Genomic DNA, 19,017 nt, shown 5'->3' with positions numbered 1-19,017 from the left:
TTAAAATTAACATGGTTACCCCTTTGGAAGCTTTTAAACAGGGGCTGGATGGCCATCTGTCAGGGGTGATTTGAATGCAATATTCCTCCTTCTTGGCAGGGGGTTGGACTGGATGGCCCATGAGGTCTCTTCCAACTCTTTGATTCTATAATTCTAAGATGTGTTGTGCTACTAAAAAAATCTTGGTTAGCAACTATGTGAGCTGAGCACCATTTATACTTGATTTTTAATCTCCCCCAATCCCCTTTTTATGTCTTGCAGGGCTGCCTTAACATAGATCATGAGCAGGTAATGCACAAGGAGTGCCACTGGGAATCATGTCGGACGAGTCAATCTCAGGGAGTGATCCGGATGTTGACCCGGACTTGGAGCAGGAGGATATGGAAGAGGAAGAGGAGGAGGAAGAAGAGGAGGAAGCAATGGAGGAGGACAATGATGGTGACGACGAGGAAGACTTGCTGGATGAGAATGGTGAGTAGCAAGCCAGGGAACCAATGAATACTTTACTTGTATGAGCTTCCTTGAGATGTTAAATCTGGTGAATGAATCCTTTGATTTTATGCAGAGACAGATTTGTTCACTCTGGAATTTGCATTTGTACCCGTTTTAGAACATTTTAGTCAGTAAATTATATAATGGGAAAGCCCAACACTGGGTTGGTGCTTGCACTACTGTAGCTAAAATTGTATTTTAGCTTTGGTAAGTAGGACAGAGCTGTAGAGCTCTGTACCTGCTAGGAAAGTTCCAAGTCTGACCATTGTATTTGAGAGAAGTTTGTGCTTTTGAGGTTATCAGTTACATTATACTATGCACTGAACGCCTTTTCTGTACCCAGGTTGATTCTTCAGGCAGCGTACTTGAATGAAGGAGTGGAGCTAAATCTAGAGCTATGTGTACTGTTTGATCAAAACATTTAAATTCTGTGCCAAGATGGATTATGTTCACTTTCTCAATTTGCATAATTTTGTGTAGTTCTGACATCCTCATTGATTTGGATAATTTCACTTGATAATCATGAATGGAGTCTACGAAATCATGGTGGCTTTACAAGTCTTCTGTCAAACAGTGTTGCTGCCGAATTACAAGTCTCATGATTTCATAGTATTGACCCATGGCGCTTAAAGGGATATCTAACTGCATCAATTGTACATTCTAGATCAGACATGGGCAACTTCAGCCCTCCAGGTGTTTTGGGCTTCAACTCCCACAATTCCTAATAGCTGAATGGTTTAAAATTCCCATCAGATTTGAAACCTTTTCTTATCTGTGTGGTTTATGCAGTCTTCCAGAATCATGGTGCAGACAGAGCACTCAGTCAAAACTTGAGAAATAGGAAGGCCAGGTACTTGTATTTGACCAGGTACTTAAGGTTTTTTCACCTGTGGCTGTAAGCCTCACCTTGTTGCACCCAGCACATTACATCTATCTATCTATCTATCTATCTATCTAATCTATCTTTAGTAATTTTCAGTGTATTGCTCTATTTACAAAAAATTAGGAATGGAAAAGAAGATCGGTAACTTGATGTTCGTGGGTAGAGGCAACTCCATTTTGTGTTCTCAATAATATTGGAAGATTCTTTGCATCAATTGTTCAACTTGAATCCTTTGTCAGTTGAATGTACTTTATTTAATTTAAGAAGCCAGTTGTTCTTTTTAGATTTTCCAAGTAGACAGTTAATGGATCCCAATCTTTTTTGAAAGTATTTGCATTCTGATTCTGTAGCCGTCTGGACAGCTTGTCCATTTCAGAGAGTTTCATGAGCTTTGTTTTCCATTCTTCCAGTGTTGGCATCGTATTTTGCCTCCGATATTTTTCAAATAATATCCTGGCTGCTGAAACCATGTATTAAATTTTTTTCTCAATTTATTTTTGGAAATTCATTTATTAATGAGACCTAATGGAAAGGTTTTGGGTTCTAAAATAATTCTGATGTTTAATATATTTTCTATTATTTTGTGCATTTTTGTCCAATATTTTTTAATTTGTGGGCATCGCACCATATATAGTAAAGGGAGCCAACTGCTGGATTACATTTTCAACAAATATTCTTTCTCCTAGGTTGGATTTTAGCTAGTTGATCTGCATCATATACCAATATGATACATTATCTTATAAAAATTCTCATAGAGGCCATAGTTCTTGGTGAAAATTATCCCCCTTTTCCACATATATTCCTAAATATTTTTCTTACTTTGCAATTCCTTGATTTTTGATAATCCTAAGACATTTTAAGAAATAAACAAATAAAGGATAAATATTCAACAAACCCTTCACAAAGGATTATATAACAAACAAATAACAAAAAATGTAAGATCAAAGAAAAATTATTCAAAATAAACTTAAACCTCAACAAACTTAAGTCAGTAGTTATCATGTCCAATATGTCTATTACAGGAAAATCAGGAAGAGAAAAGGGAAAAGAAAGACAATATCACCTTGTGAGATGTGATGTACTAACTCTAATGGAAAGTTACCAAAATAAATCAAAGGGCTAAAAAACTTGAAGAACGGCAGTATGAGATGAGAAAAGAAATTAAATGAATATTGAATATGGTTTCAAATATAAAGGAAAAATAGGAACTGCAAGAGATTAAGGTGGAACAGCTAGAGATAAATGAAAAAGAGATTCATGATCAATTATTCTCACATACAAAGAATTGAGTTCCCACGAAAAGAAGAGGAATTCCCGAAGAGTTTTTTGAAATTGAACGTCTGATAATAGAAATAACAGCAGAGATGTTTTTCAAATCAAAAGAATCTGCTGAACACTAGTTGACAGAAACGCCATAATGATTGTCAGGAAATACCCCATTTATATAATTAGGAGGAGAAAAGATTATTTCTTCTTAACCAATAAGCTCAAGAAATTAAATATTAGATGTTGATGGGAATTCCCAAGAAGGCTGATGTCATATAAAGGTAGGAAACACTGGATAACTTCAATATACAAAGCCAAGATTTTCCTTGGAAAATACAAAACGGAGCTAGATTTGGACGATTCAGAAGATGATAAAAGAGATCCACAATATGAAGAATCTGATGGCAATGCAACCTCCAGAAAAATGAAGGCTTCAAATAAACAACCTTTTAAAAGGAATCCACCAAAAATATCTGCTCTGATGACACCCACAAAAGAGAATGGCCATGATGAAGAATCAGAAAGAAGAGCCTTGGCAGGCTCCAGTACTACCTTGTTAAAATGGAAGTATTCTCCCCCAACAAAAGAAAAAAAAGTGTTTCTATAACTTTAAAATGTGAAGCAGGTATTGTGTCATTAAAAAAAAGCCCACATCTCTAGGAACGACCACAAGTACTTAATTCAAAAGAAACTAGAATTGGAATGTATAGGTTCTGATATGTAAAAGAAGAAGAGAGTGGCCTCACAAGTCTTGTCCCTTTCTTTTTTTAAAATATATATTTTATTGTGAGTTTCTGAATACATAAAAAGTGGGGGAACAATAGTTAGAATAGACAGTAGGAATAAGAAATAAAGAGTGGGGAAGTGGGGGGAAATGGGAGGGGGACAAATAAGGGGTGGGGGCAAATCATTCACACACACACACGCACACAAGAACCCTGCATCATTGTCCTCACACACGCCTACACCCATCCAGCGCATGCAAGCAAGGGTATACATCTTTGGGGAAGTATACTTCCAAGTTATCGAGGGATGTTCTTTAAGTCTTGTCCCTTTCTATAGTGCGATAACCTTTGGAGGGATTGACCCAGGATGATAGGAGTTATAGTACACCCATATCCAGACACTTCTGTATCCTACATCCAGAGAGCTACATGCATTTTCTAAGGGACCATTCATGAAACACCAAACCAAACAGTGACTACTTCTAATATTATCATTACAAAATACCTAACCTGAGCATTTCCAATATATAAGCTAGTTTGTATATAAAAACTAGTAACTTCAGCTATATATATATGTCTAACATATTTGGTCTATGCCCTATATCTATCAAACTTGCATCTTATAACATTTATCTGATCTTTAAAAAAATCAATATAAACTATAAGCGTCCTTGTGTGGACATTTTATTAGATTCACACCTCCAGAAATCAGATGTCATACTTATTTCTAGAAGAAATCAATCAATCCTTTTCCCCCCCACTATAAACATTTATATTTGACATGGGAGTTTCTACCAAATCTTCAACCTGGACACAACTCATCTGAAGTAAATAAACCTGCAATGCAAATATCATCCCAAACACATAGTTCAGCTTAGTTTTAGATGTTTTGTTTAGTTTCTCATCAACTCTCTGAGCAGATCCTCCTCCCTCATTTCTTCTTTCACAGTGCTGTCCTTGAGACCTTTATTCTTAAAAATCCTTTAAAGCTGCCTTCTGCTCTCTGATATAATATCATTTGCTCATAGCATGTTCCTCTTGGCTACCTTTGTCTTTCATTGACAATATAGAGTATTTTCTGTCTTTTTCCATATCTTTTTTGAACTTCCCCATTTCATTTGTGGGAGATAGGAGGCCCCCAGTCTTCGTCGTCCTGAAAAGCCTGCTTGGATGTACTGTAAACCTCAATTTTTCTCAGGAACTGTTAATCTCCCTGTCATAGTGAGAAAGCTTCTTTCAAATTCAAGAAGGGCATTTTGCTGGTCCAAATGTTACATGGTCTGCGATTACCACAAGAAGTTTTAATTATTAGGTGAGGATTTTGTGGATTATAACAGAATGAACAATTAATTTATCACCTGAAATTTTTAAAAAAATAACAAAGGCTCTGTCTCAAAGTATTTTTTTTAAAAAAAAAATCAGTTCAGTGTTCTAGATGTGAACATGAATGACAGTTTCACTTATCTGTATGTGTCATACAGTGGAGTTGTTATTGCTCACTATTGGATGGTTTGCTCTTTTAAAACTGAAGGATTATCTCTCTCTTAGTAGAACGCTCGATAAGGGTATTTATTGTTATATCCTTTCCTTCTGAGAAAACACAGGAGGGAACAGTACAAAATATACTTTTGGAGCATAATGACCTTGGTTTTGCTGCTGCTTCTTTTTCTTTTGTGTCAGGAGCGACTTAAGAAACTGCAAGTCGCTTCTGGTGTGAGAATTGGCCATCTGCAAGAACATTGCCCAGGGGACACCTGGATGTTTTGATGTTTTACCATCCTTGAGGGAGGCTTCTCTCACGTCCCCACATGGGGAACTGGAGCTGACAGAGGGAGCTCATCCATGCTCTTCCGGGATTTGAACCTCCAACCTGTTGGTCTTTAGTCCTGCTGTCACAAGGGTTTAACTTATTGTACCACCGGGCACTCCCTTGGTTTTGCTAATGTGAATATATCCCATCAGTGTCGTAGTGGCTAGGATAAAGTTATACATGTTGGGTATATCTCTTGTGAGTACATTAAAAATTATTTCACTGAATTATACCATTGGGTTAAAGTGTTATAAACAGTGATCAAGACCAAAAAAAAGGAGACATGCATATACATGGTGTATCTATGGAAATTCTGAATGTGAGTAGCACTGTATTCCACTGTAGATTCATGGCTCCTTTTGGATTAGCTGTTCTGTATCAGGCTCATGATGGTGTTTTAAAAAATCCTGTCTGTCTTTTGAAAAAAACATACTGTATTGTAGTTAATATTTTTTTTAATTCTATGCAATATGGATGCATTTGTGGACTTGCTTTCCTCTCGCTCTGTTTATCTAGAGTTTATTGTGGCAGAGATATGTTGGAAGAAGTCATTGGAGACTTAGCCAAATTCACAGGAGTTTAATATGAGTTACAGATAAGATTTGGGGTGGAGTAGATCCTTTCCCACTAATTCTAGAACTTTCGCTCCATGAACTGGGTTACCTATTATTACCTAAGAGATTGTTGTATGAGTGAGGTGTGGCCTGGACATTGCATGGGAAGAGAGGACAGGGCCCTCCCGCTCTGCTCCCTCAGGGTTTCACAGACTGACAACACTTTGGATCAGGTTTCATTAAAAAAAAACCAACGCTGTGAGGTTTTAATTCACATCTCTATTAAGGAAGACAGTGATTGACTTGCAGTGTTGCCCCTCCTCACTTGCCCCTCTGTGTTTTTTGGCATCAATTTCATTTTTGAGAAAGTTACAGAATTTCTGGCAGTCAAACAACATTATATAACAATAAGGAATGACTTGTATTAGTTTCTTCAAATGGAAGCAGTGAAGCCAAAGTTCTTTCTGCCTCATATCTACAGGGTTGTGTAGCTATACCGTTCTGTTAAGAAAATGCTACTAGCTCCTTGCTTTTTTAGTTGCCTGTATAATGGGATTTTTAAAATGCTATGCAGTTTTGCAGCATCCTAGAACACCAGTTATTTCCCCATTCCTTGCTCTTTGCTGATAATTGTCCTTGAACATACACGTTTTGGAATGTAACATTAGATGTCCAAGTGTGTTTAAACTAATAAGGCAATCCTAATAAAGAAATTCACTGTGCTTCTGTGCATATGAAATTTTTGTCTCTCTTGTTTGTTTCACCTTTCTGATGCTCATTATCAGATAAACTGGATTATTGTCCCTCTCTCTCAAAAATTAAGAAACCGCGTTTCCCTACCAAATTAATTTATTCTTCTCTCTGCTTTCAATCTTCCCATGACATAACTGTTTATAAGGAGCTAGATTTAATAATAATTATTTTATCATTGTATAGTAATGTTTCCATTTCCTGAGCTAAAACACTTTTAAGAAAAAGAAAGGCCCCTCACAAATATTGGTTTCCTTATACTACAAAGGAAAACTAAGATGTGATCACCTTCAGCAGACCTTTGGTTGCTAATGTTTTCAATGAACTCAGCTGACATTTTATTAAAAACTAGCTTTGGTATCCAGTGATGTTTGAAAAAGGCATTTTTGTTTTGTTTTGTTTTGGGGTGTCAGGTAATATCATTTAGTTAATTAGTAACACTATTTATTAGGAAAAAGCCAGAATGTTATTTCGTTTTTTATGAATGCTCCCATTAGAAAATACATAACGAAGTGGCTGAACTACAATTCCCATAATTGTGGGCCAATCCAACTATGCACAGTTGACCATGTTGGGTGTGTCTGCCAAGTTTGGTTCAGATCTGTCTTCAGCTTGGTTCAGTGCTCTCTGGATAAGGGTGAACTACAACTCCCATATGCCAAGAGCAGTCATCCCCACATCTTGACATTATTGACAGTTGACCTCAATCCCCCAAACCCTTCCAGTCTGTTCAGTTGCTGATCAATTCCTCTGTGTTTGCTGTGTGCCATAGGAAAGGGTCGGAAAGGGTTAAGGGAGAGGCAGTGGGTGGGGTCATGCAAATTCCACACAAGGAACCCTGGGATGCCTGCCTGTGGTGGAGGAAACACGTCAAATCTAAGATGAAATTCTCCCCAAATGAAAGCATTCCTTTTATTATGTGTATAGATAGATAAATTGTGTAGATAAATAGATATGTTTATTATGATTTTATTTTCCTGGTTTTTGTTCTTTTTATACCTAGATGGTGTACTGAGTTATCTTGAGTTAACAATACAAACTATAAAATGTACTTCATTAGCCACCTTGAGCTTTTGGGATAGGTGGGATGTCAATATTTAACCAAATGAAAATTATTGGAAGAATTGCCAGTAAGATCTGAAATCGAAGGTTAACAAGGCGGGAGAAGGCATCACAGCATTTCATGATAAAACACTTGTTTTAATTAACTTGCATAAGTACTGTGCTTATTAGCTAAAGTCAATAGGAAGAAATGAAAGTGTTTTGTCTTGAGTAGGAAAAGGCTTGGGCAGAATAAGATTTGTGGTATGCTTGGGTTTTTTTTAAAGGGGATGTGGAAAATGCTTTAAAATACAATAAAGGATCAAATGTGACTTTTCATCATACATTTAATACATTTTTCTCCCCAAAAGAAGTTCCCAAGTTATGAACAAGACAGGTTCTGTAGGTTTGTTCTTCAGTTGAAATTTATGTATGTCAGGACAGGTACATTTTTTAACCAATCACACACACACGCACACACACACACACACACAGAGAGAGAGAGAGAGAGAGAGAGAGAGAGAGAGAGAGAGAGAGAGAGTTTTGGATCACATAGAGAAGGTTTAACACGCTAGAGGTGTTTGTTTTACTATCTGTGCCCCTGTTCAGAAGATTTCACCTCATTTTCTGTTCCTGTGATAATTGGATTTTTTTTAAAAGTCTCGTTATGGAAACAAGGATTGGTGATAAAGATTCAGTGAAGACATCTTTTCCCCATGATAACTATTTCAGGAGTGAATTTCTCTTCCTAGGGGCAGATTTCTTTCACTTCCTGTTGTCTCACCCCCATTCTTAACTATGAGTCATTTGTAAGTCAGATGTTTGTAACTTGGGGACTGCCTGTAGTACCTGAACCTTCGGTTTGGGTAGTTAAATTTGAAACTCTGTATGGTTACTAATTTTAATATTGGCCTGTAGATATATTCACATTGAACTATAGAATAGTGTCAAATTCTTTTTCCAAAACTTTTAGTGTCACATTGGGCTTCTTTTCTGAATTTTGCATTCTGTTGCTAATCAAGGTATCTTGGATCAGTACCACATATACTTACTGAAAGCAGAGGATAACTTTGAGTTTCTAGTGAGGGTACAACACATTATGTAGTAATTAAAATGTGTTTTGGTTGCAGAGATACCTCTCTAGTTTATCATTCACGGCACAGTGTAAAATGTAAATAGGATTTTTATGGAAGGGCAGTTTGGAACAGCGTGGACATGTTAATGTTTCATAACTGCTTCAGGTGCAAAAGAAAGCCATAATAGCTTGGCAATGGACTCAGGAAGTTGGGCAGAGCATTTGAGTTGTATGCAGAAGATAAAGATTTTAATTTCTGCTTACCATCATTGCCCAGGCATTGACATCTGAATTCAGTAAGATTTGTGAGTATAAATTCTCCAGTTTACTAGAAGTGTAATGAGGATAAATTGGGAAAACGAAGTATATTACAACCTGCTCGGAGTTGAGAAAGGGTTAGGAAAACAAAGTAAACGTTTTGTTGTGAATTATGACTGCTTTCAATAAATGGATTGTGAAGGGAATCAGTGCTTATATCCCTTACATCCTTTTTTAAAAAACCCTCAGTTTTCTAGTGTTCATGACCCAATGTTGACCACAATGTGTAGTAATCTCAGTAAAAACCTGATGATAAAGTCAATAAATCAGTTGTTTCCTAAACTGTATAGATTGCTGCGTTCTTAGCTTTGCTGATCTTATATTCATTCCTGTGGAATTGTGTTGAATTAAGAAACACTTATGATGTTAGAAAAACTCTTCTGAGCAGCATGAAACTTTTTTTGGTGGCTAAATTTATTCTTCCATCTCTCCAACCTTGGTGTTAGTTCCTGGATTGTTTGCCCTTTGTTTCCTGTTGCCTGTTGGAATTCCCCCTGTGTGGGCCCCAGTTGGGTTTGAATAGTTATGTAAGGATTTTGTTTTATTTCTGCTCTCTGCCACTAGTTCAAATGGATCGCGCGGGCTGAGTAAATGGTATCAGATGAAAAGGGCATGCAACTTGGTTGCAACAGCCAAGTTAGACTGAGAAGACCTCCCAGATAGAAACGTGGTTTCTTTTTGTTTAACAAAAAGAGGTGTTAGGACTTCCTCTAATTGAGCATACACACACCTCTCTGTGAGGAGGCAAGAATAGTTTATGTGACTGACTGGCTGGCTTTTTTGTAGGCATGGTTTTGAGTACCTGACTAAGGAGAGAAGTGCCGCTGTTTCTACACCGGGAGGAATAAACCCTGTGCATATGTAATTGATTACATAAGTGACCCTTCTTAGCCATAGCTAAGTTACAGGATATACATTCATTGGATGTATTTAATGCAGGTTTGTAGGACAGGGTGCTAAGTGCTACTTACCCACATTTCTCAGTGCTGTGAAATTGTGTAGTCTTTCTCACAATACTTTACAACTCTTAACAGAGAGAATATTATGTAATGATGTTATGATTATCATGTTACTATGATGTGATTCCAAGCAGAGGTTATAAATGAGTCGCTGTGACTTCAGGCACTTCTTTCAGGGTTGGAATAGTTTATATTAGCCAGTAGTTTGCCATACTAAACTAACTGTTAAACCAAACTAACTGTTAAAGAAGACTTCTATGCTGGGCAAAAATGCTGCTTTTGGATGAGCCTCAGCAGTTTCCAGGTAAGACTAGGATCTCTTTTACTTTCTCTCCCCCCCCCCTTCCCTTCCCTTCCCATTCCTTTCCTTTCCTTCTGTTCCTCTTCTGTTGTCCTGATGAGTGAATAATTGTTATAGGAAATGGGATGTGATGGTGATGGTTTCTGAAGTTCTTGTTGCCATATAGAGTTTGTTGAGAACTTAAGATTAATGATTCATTGTTTATTCATGAAACAATAATTTGGTGAAAATAGCCTTGATGTTTTGACTGAGATATGGAACATGATTTCTTTTGCATGGTTCTTTATTTAATATTGAATACACTCCCATAGCACTTGTTGCCTTTCTGAGCAACAGTATGGTGCATTTTACTTTCCCTGTTTTCTTCCTTACTGATGTCCCGCTAAATCGGTATCTGCATACTAAGACAGTTCAGGGTTTTGTTTTGTCTTTTTAATGATCCCGTATTTCCTAGACCCCGAGTTATCCTGTGGCAATGGGAAAGGCTTTTGTGTCCATGTGTAGACAGTCTTTTGTTTGTACTTGACATCCTGAGAATCAGTCAGGTTGCTCTTTTCCACAGCAGCATGAAATAGTTCTTTTTAAACCTATGTGTTCTGTGAAGACAGTCTTAAAATCTAAAGTGTTCCTTAGAATTTTCCAGAGACATTTGACTTGTTGGTTTTGTTGTTTTCATGTATAGTTTAAATATGTTTCAACTAACTTTTATATTTTAACTACATGCATATTTTATTGGATTTCATCACTTTTGGATTACTTTAAGTGCTGCTGGAAGAAAGATGGACCATATGTTTAATATATGTATCCTTTAAAAATTGTGAAGCAAATCTGAGAAAGCAAAGGCGAAGGTGGTTAAAGTAATGTATATGGATTCTATCTAGAGTCTCCCCTTTTCAAATGGATGGTCTTTCTGTGAAAGGGACCAATATCCAAAGATATTCAAAAATGGTGTGTGTGAGAGAGTTTTGTTAATTATCCTTCCATTTCCCTATGCCACCTTCTGGAAGCTCCCCCAATCTTTTAGAAAACTTTGGGATAGGACACAGAGAATGACCAGGAGAAGCATAAGGATCCCTCTCCTTCTTTTAGCAACCTCATGGCAGCTCTCAATATGTAATTTTGTTAGTCTACTTTATCTTCATGGACAGCATAAAGAGAGTACATGCTGAAGGAACATACCGACAATATCAGGAACCTAATGCAAGAATACAAATACAAAACAAAATACAAATTTGAAGGAAGTTATATTTTACGTTCTAAATGGACTTAATTAGAATTATCTGTTAAGTTTTATTAAGTCAGAGTTTGAAAATTAAATTGAGCAACATGAATTGTTAGTGATTTAAACCCGCATGAAATAAATGTGGCTAAAATGAACAAAACTGGAGCATGCCAAATTAAATTTATTCTGAACATCTGAGATCGAACTTAGAAAGAGATTTGAGAACTTTTGTGGGTGCACACTGTCCATAAATGCAAAATATCATTTCAAGATTGCTCGCAATGATAAAACTGGTTATTCATTGATGTAGTACCAAAATATTTCTTAAAATGATGAAGGGAAATAACTAGTTTTATTTTGTACGTAACGTGACAGTGATGAGTTATCACATGTGTCCAGGTATCAATACAGCAATACCGCTTTTAGTACTAACTTAGTTGGAGGTAGTCTTTTAGTGGGTTAAATCTGGGGTTCTGCTGGCACTTGGTGTCAGGCTCTCTCCCTCCCTTTAGTCCCTTTAGTCCTCTATGCTGTACAAAAGACGATAGGCAGTCTGTCAGCCCCCAGAGGCAGTTTATGGGTGGAGGGGATGGGAAGTTGCACTAGGGATCTTTCTTTATCTGAAATTCATTAAATTCCACACTTCCACCACGACTGGGATGGCTGCCACTGAACACTATCTTTTGTCTTCTATGATTGCTCCTCATTGATCACTAATTAGTTACTGTGTTATTGCATGGAATCTGTTGTACAGTTAGACCAGGTAGTTTGTACTGTGTTGTCAGTTGGGGGGGGGGGGGTAAGAGTGTTTGTTTACATAACTTTGTCTCTTATCAGTTGCTCTTCTTGACATTTCAGGCAAATAATTCCTTTTATCTTTATTTTAATGACAATCATGGATTGTTTAAATTCGCTGTGAAAGTTTCATTGAATATAATCAAAATGTTGGATGTCAGAGATTTAATTTTATTCATTATATTCGGTTAATACTTGATTGAATAAAACCTCTGGAATAAACTATTTCAAATACAGATGCAATACAATCAAACAACAGTTTTAAATAATAAACAATGAAATCATTTCAACAGCTAATTCAAAAACAAAGTGCAGAAATACAGTACCTAGTGCTATTAATTTCATTTTAAAAGAGGAATTTCTTTCTTCGATGACTGTTCTGAGGAGGACACATTAGCTTATGTACAGTTTTGTTGGTGCTATAAGAGGTTTAAAGAGACATTCAACAGTCTGGAGCAATGCGCTTTGAAACTTTTCTTTGTTAACTTCATTGTGAACTTTTCTTCTTCCACCATGTGGTGAAATAGTGAATTGTTGTTTTAAGTGCTTCTTTGTTGTAATAGCATTCTACAAAGACCAATTTATCTGATGCCATTTTTAGTTTAGTTTTCCTTTTGTCATTTTGGAAAGAGCTGTAGACATTAGTACTTTTGGGTTTTTTCTTATACACATCTAGGAAAATATTCAATATTATCTGAGTGGGTTCATTCATTTTCTACATAGGCTTTATGAAGCTGAGGTACTTTATTTACCTTCCTCAAAAGTACTAGCTTTCTTCTTTAATTTCAGAGCAATTTCAATTGACTTTGAAACAGAAATGGGAATTCTACAGCCTGGGAAATATTATTCTTCATATAAAGAAGAGTAGAATAGTGTGGATGTGAGCTGGTATTTGCACATTCACTTTGAAGATATAAAGGAAGTACTGTATATAATGCTAATTTTTACAGAGCTTAAACATTTCTGTAAATAATATTAAATTGAACTGAAATGTGTATTATAATGACTTCGTTAACTTCTAAGGTACCTCAGGATTTCTGAAAAAATTAAAAAGACATTCTGAGATGCCTGGATATTGCCAAATGTGTGTTTAAGGCAGGTTACAGTTGCTACTAGCAAAGGATTAGAAATTGCTCTACATAGTAACTTATTCATGTGTGGGTGGCCTACTGTGCAGATCGGTGTTTTCTGCCAGCATGAAGCTTGTTTCATTGCCAAAATATTCCAATCTCTCATCTGAAATACTGCAGCCTAAAAACTCAATACATATTCCTATCTATAGAGGCTTATCTATAGTGGCTGGTAATGTATTCACTGGTCAGAGGTATTGCACATCCACTTAAAATGGAGTATCCTGAAGGCTAATCTTACAAAAGAAAACGCTACTCTCCTGCATGTGTAGTTAGTTAACCACAAAGCTCAAATATTGCAATGACTGCTATTGCAAAGACCAGAATGGTTCATAACTATAATAATGGTAGGCTTTAGCAATTTTAAAACCACCTCAAAAGAAGTATTGATACCTACAAAGAATCTATGTTATTTGCCCTTAATGCTTAAGTGTCAAGTGTTTACCAGAAGGTTGTTTTGTTTTGCTTTAGCTACTTTGGTGGCTTTGGGTAACTTTAATAAGATCTCTATTTACCTTTCATCACTATGAAGATTGTAATATAAAGCTTATAGTATGACTTGTAACAACTGTTTACTGTAAATGAAAGCTTATGTAATTGTTGCATAATTCACAGTGCATGCCCCCACCCCCTTTGTAACTGTGTCTTCTTTTCCTAATTTCTGGAAAATGATAATAGATGACATTACATGAGACATGCAAAAAAAAAAGTGCAAGTGTGTCTAATGGAGCCAGAATTTTTCAAGTTAAGGAAGCATTTTTTAAAGAAGTTAGAACAAACACTCTTTATAAGGGCAATAAAACACAGAATGTTTGCTTGATATGGCGAGAATAAGAGAACAACAACAACAACCCTAAATAGGTCCTTTTGGCAGATTAGTCTGAGTAATAGCATAATCTAGTGTGCATTTTTAAAATAAAAAAATAGTTTCTGCTTCTCATTTTTTTTAAAAAAATCTGAAGCTTATTCAACATGCCAAGAAAATACTGGCAATTTTTGTGGGTCACAGTGACCTTCTCACTTGGTAGAGAAATGAAATAATTCAAAGTATCAGCATCATTTTATGAAGTGCTGTAAAATTCAAAGTGGGTATTTCCAGGTTTCCAGTATTTATCTCATAGTTTAGTGTTTGTATAATGGGACATTTTGAGCAAGGGAAGTTTATGTTCAATAATAGCGGAAAGGTTGTAGTGCTCTACATTTTAGGAGTACACAGGGCAATGGTATTTTCCATTTCTCCATCACATAAGGCTTTCAGATAAGTAATTAAAACAGGTTGGAACTTTGATAGAATTTTTTTGGCCTTTGTTAAGTATTAACCATTATTAGATTATATAAATGTCCTCTCAACTAAAAAAAAAGTATTATTAGCTGAAACCTGTTTGGATGATTTTGTCCTCTATTGTCCAGGTTTCTACTGTGTACGCATGTTTATAGTTAGCAAGATAAGCTACCTGGTTTCTTCTTTTGGATTGTGTGTGTTGATATTTGGACAGACATTCATAAAAGCTTACATAAGTGCTCTTTAGTGTTTATGTAATTCAGGCCACTTTACTGTGTGCAGCAGTGAGGCCAGAATAAGAGCTCTTGAGTATTTGGTGCCTTGGTTCGCTTGCATAATCTTGAAGTTCGAAGATAAATTGCCTGTCACTGAAGTTAGCCTTTAGACGTTCCAGATTTTCTGTCTGTGGCTACTTATTTTTCTTTTCCTTCACTTTTCTCCCCCCCCCCCCTTTTCTCTTTTGCAGTCTGTATCTGTGTTTTTGTGCCTACCTCCTTTTCACTTCTTATTCTTTGACCATATATGACAATGCTTACTTGTTTTCCACACTTTCTTGCAAAGGGCTCAAGGGGAGTATAGACTGTTCTCTCCCTCACCACTTTATTTTTGTTTTTTATAAATTAGACCGAGAGTGAGGAATGGGCCCAAGATCACCCAGTTAAATCTCATGGTTCAGTAAAGAACCTAACTTTGATTTTCCACATACCAATGCAAACATTATTGTTGTCGTCAAAATCCTTGCTTTTTTCTCTTCTTTTCTAGATTTAGTCACAGATACAATAGAGAACTGACAGAGTTAATGTCTGGCAAAGTCACATGCCTGTCCTGCTTGTTTAAGAGTCCACCAGAACTGTTGTTTATCAACACACCAGGAAAACAATTGTCTTTATAAATGACTGCATTTTTATGTTATGTTTTTGAATTAAAGATCTGTAAGAGAAAGTAAAGGGCTGCAATTAGTGCTCTGATAAAACCCATAGAAACTGATGGCCCCACATCAGCTTGTTGCTGGTTGTTGCAAAGGCATGGTTGAAGTCTTCTTCTGTGTAGGAAAAAGAATGAATGCAACCCACTCTATCACTTCTATGTCCTAAACATTGCAGGGGCCTTTTTCTGCAGTACATATGGGGTAAATATGCACCTTTTTTGTAGGATAGGGTGATGGAGTGCTATAAAAACCCAATATGAAGAGAAAATGTGGACTATTCTACATGTGGACAAAAGTTTTCTGTTTCTTATTTTTAGAGAAGCTGTGACTGAGAGCCACAGCCAGAGATGAGCTATGGCCAAATTTGCACTGTCCAGAAAGAGTAAAAGTCAGGTTATGTTCCTGAAACAGCACCTCTGTAACATTCTCTGTTTTGTGGCTTATGGGCCTCTGCTGGTTAATTTCATTGCCTGTGATTATGACTTGATTTCCGAAGTGTGATGTTGTGGGGTGTTTGAGTTTGCATCTTTAGAGGTGTGTTTGCAATTTAAGCAAAATTAGGTTGTTCTTCCTTATCTTAACAAAAAACAAGCTGTCAAAATAGCATGTGCTAATACAGGCATGGGCAAACTTCGGCCCTCCAAGTGTTTTGAACTTCAACTCCCACAATTCCTAACAGCCTACTGGCAAATGAAGTGGTTTAATCTTTAGTTATGCCATGTACTCAGATGTCCCCATTGCAGCATGAAAAAAGATATTAGGTGAATTTGTCTGTGAATTGGAGTTTTTTTGGCACAATTGTAAGTTGAGGTGTTACCTCACTCAATATGCTTTGGTCGTTTGTTCCCAGTAGGGCAATTACCAGCTAAGACATAAAAAAGGATGTTCAGCTACCCTGGCTTCTATATATAAGCTGTGTGTAGATGTGAGATGTGAAAATAACTTTGACAAGGGGTGATTTCTTGATTAAGTATTGCAAACATTGGTAGGAAATGATGTAAGTCTGAACAGAATGAAAGCGAACATGAGGAAAGACTCTTTGGGGAAAGGGAAAAGAAGTGACACCGAGAAGATAGATATATGCAGAAGCAGCTTACTTGTTCTGTGGATGCTGATACTCTTTTCTGTGGCAGATGTTGGGTTTAGGTTCTATTTCATGTACAGAGAAGGAATACATTTGAGATGTCCACTGGTCTTATTAGTTTGGTGAGAATTCAGCAAGAATAACTCTTCCGGAGTGTTTGGGCTTGGTAGGTGTGTCATCTTATGTAATCATTATATAATTAGTTCTTTGTTCAGCTTTTCCAGAGTGGGAGGGGCCCCAAGTTCCTGAGTTGCCTGAAGGATTGAGACGGCTCTTTAATTAGCTGGCCTGATAAAAGCTGCAGAGGTTTTTCAAAGACTTGGCACTCTGGTGTCTGGCAAAGAGTCTGTCTCCTTTCCCATCCTAAGTGGGAGGTGAATTACTTTGTTGAGCCAGATAGAAACTTACAGCATCCTGACATGTACCCCCTCCCCTCCCCTCCCTGCTGGCCCACATGTTTTGCTAATACTGGATTGGCTTTTCTTTCTTGTTCTTTTGAAAAGTAAGGACATAGTGATCCCAGGTTTCCTAGTTATTTTTCTGCCATTTGTCCTTTAACTTCTCTAGGAAGGTTTTTCATGCTTGTGTATCTATAGGAAATACATTTGCCTCTAGCAGACCCAACCCACTTGATAAATTGTGTAGAGCAGTGGTTCTCAAACTGTGCTCCATGGAGCCCTGAGGGCTCTGCGAAGTAAATTGAGGGGCTTCCCATTTCTCTCCTTCCCCCCTCCAAGCTCACCTGACCTGAATCCCCTGATGCCAAAAGCGCTCCCTCGCCATTCAGAGGAGGCATAAAGAAAGAAACAGAGTAAGAAAGGCAGGCACCAGACGGCTGGATGGATGGATGGATGGAAGGAAGGAAGGAAGGAAGGAAGGAAGGAAGGAAGGGCAGCAGGCAGGCAGAAATAGAGTGAGACAGGCAAGCAGGTGTGTGCCCTTGGGAAGGCAATGAGGCATTTAAAGGTGCAGGGTAGGGAGGCTACAGGCAACATGGATATTTGTGGAGACACAGAGTTTCAGTGGTGCAGAGAGGGTTTAGCCCTGGAAAGGCGGCTTGCTGCCCCAAACCCTTTCCCTTCACACCATGCCGCCAAGACCGTATTTTCTGCATCCCACACCGTCCAGACCCCTTCCCGCCCATGATACCCAGATCCTTTTCAATTCACCCCACACCGCCCACACCCTTTTCTTTACCTCCCCATGCCACCTAGACCCTTATTATTATTATTATTATTATTATTATTACAAATGCTTGATGGTCATCTGTTAGGGGTGTTTTGATTATGCCTTCCCTGCATGGCAGAATAGGGTTGAACTGGATGACCCCTGGGATCTTCCACTAAAATACTGTTAAGTTTATGTTCACTAAAATTGTTCTTCATTTTGTATTGTTTTTTCTTTCTTCCTTTTTTGTACTACAAATGAGACATGTGCATTGTGTGCAAAGGAATTTGTTAACATCTTTTTTAGTAAGTTCACACAAACACTCTCCACCCATCTGCCACTGTCCCGGCCCATCTGTCAAATTTTAAAATGCAACACGGCCCCTGTGTCCAAAGGTTTGTCTATGCCTGAGATATATATATAAATATATACACACACATACACACACCCACAATCTCTCTCTCTCTCTCTCTCTCTCTATATATATATATAAACTTTTCCTTCAAACAGTGATCTGTGACTAAAAAAGTTTGAGAACCCCGGCGTAATTTTCAGCACACCTCTTAAATTAAATGGCATTCTTTTGGCAACTAGATTTGCTGTTTGCATGGAAGTACATTAGAAGGGCTCCATGCAGTCATGCTGGCCACATGACCTTGGAGGTGTCTACGGACAAGGCTGGCTCTTAGGCTTAGAAATGGAGATGAGCACCACACCCCAGAGTCAGACATGACTGGACTTAATGTCTGGGGACTACATTTACCTTTACTTTACATTAGAAGGATTTCTCATATACGTGTGTTTATACAGTTAGTTGGCTGTCCATATCCATGCATTCTGTATCCGTGGGTTTCTCCATCCTCATCTTGAAAATAATCAAGAACAAATAATTCACCAAAAGCAAAGCTTGCTTTTATATAAATGACACTATTATTCCTACACCATTTCATATAATGGTATTTGAGCATTCATAGATTGGGTACCCATGGGAGAAAGGGTTCTGGAACCAAGTGCAACGGATACTAATTCCCACTGTATGTGCCCAAGGTGACTGTAGGTTTATGGCAACCTCATGAATTTCAGAGGGTTTTCTTAGGTAAGGTGATTTATTGTAATTTTAAGGTGTCTACTGTAATTTTTTTACTGTTATGTATCCATATGTTTTATGTAATTATGATCTTATTTATTGTTTGCGTTTTCGTTTGTGTTTTGGTTTTCTTTATTGTAATTGTTGT

The 19,017-nt window shown here is 37.3% G+C and overlaps 1 protein-coding gene across 3 annotated transcripts in view; it reads left to right on the top strand.

The window, feature by feature from the left end:
• The window catches only part of RAD54L2 (RAD54 like 2), a 77,716-nt gene that overhangs the window by 20,842 nt on the left and 37,857 nt on the right, over positions 1 to 19,017 (top strand). For 2 of the 3 annotated variants that reach the window (XM_060765811.2, XM_060765813.2), the window contains exon 2: positions 262 to 471. In XM_060765811.2, coding sequence (XP_060621794.2) covers positions 318 to 471 — 154 coding nt within the window. In that variant the 5' untranslated portion in view covers positions 262 to 317. Of the gene's footprint in view, positions 1 to 261; positions 472 to 9,505; positions 10,178 to 19,017 lie in introns of those variants that run through there. The other variant, XM_060765812.2, reaches the window with a different exon arrangement.

Source organism: Anolis sagrei, chromosome 2, assembly GCF_037176765.1.
Source record: "Anolis sagrei isolate rAnoSag1 chromosome 2, rAnoSag1.mat, whole genome shotgun sequence".
Lineage (NCBI taxonomy): Eukaryota > Metazoa > Chordata > Lepidosauria > Squamata > Dactyloidae > Anolis > Anolis sagrei.
This window is presented reverse-complemented; position numbering and strand designations above follow the sequence as displayed.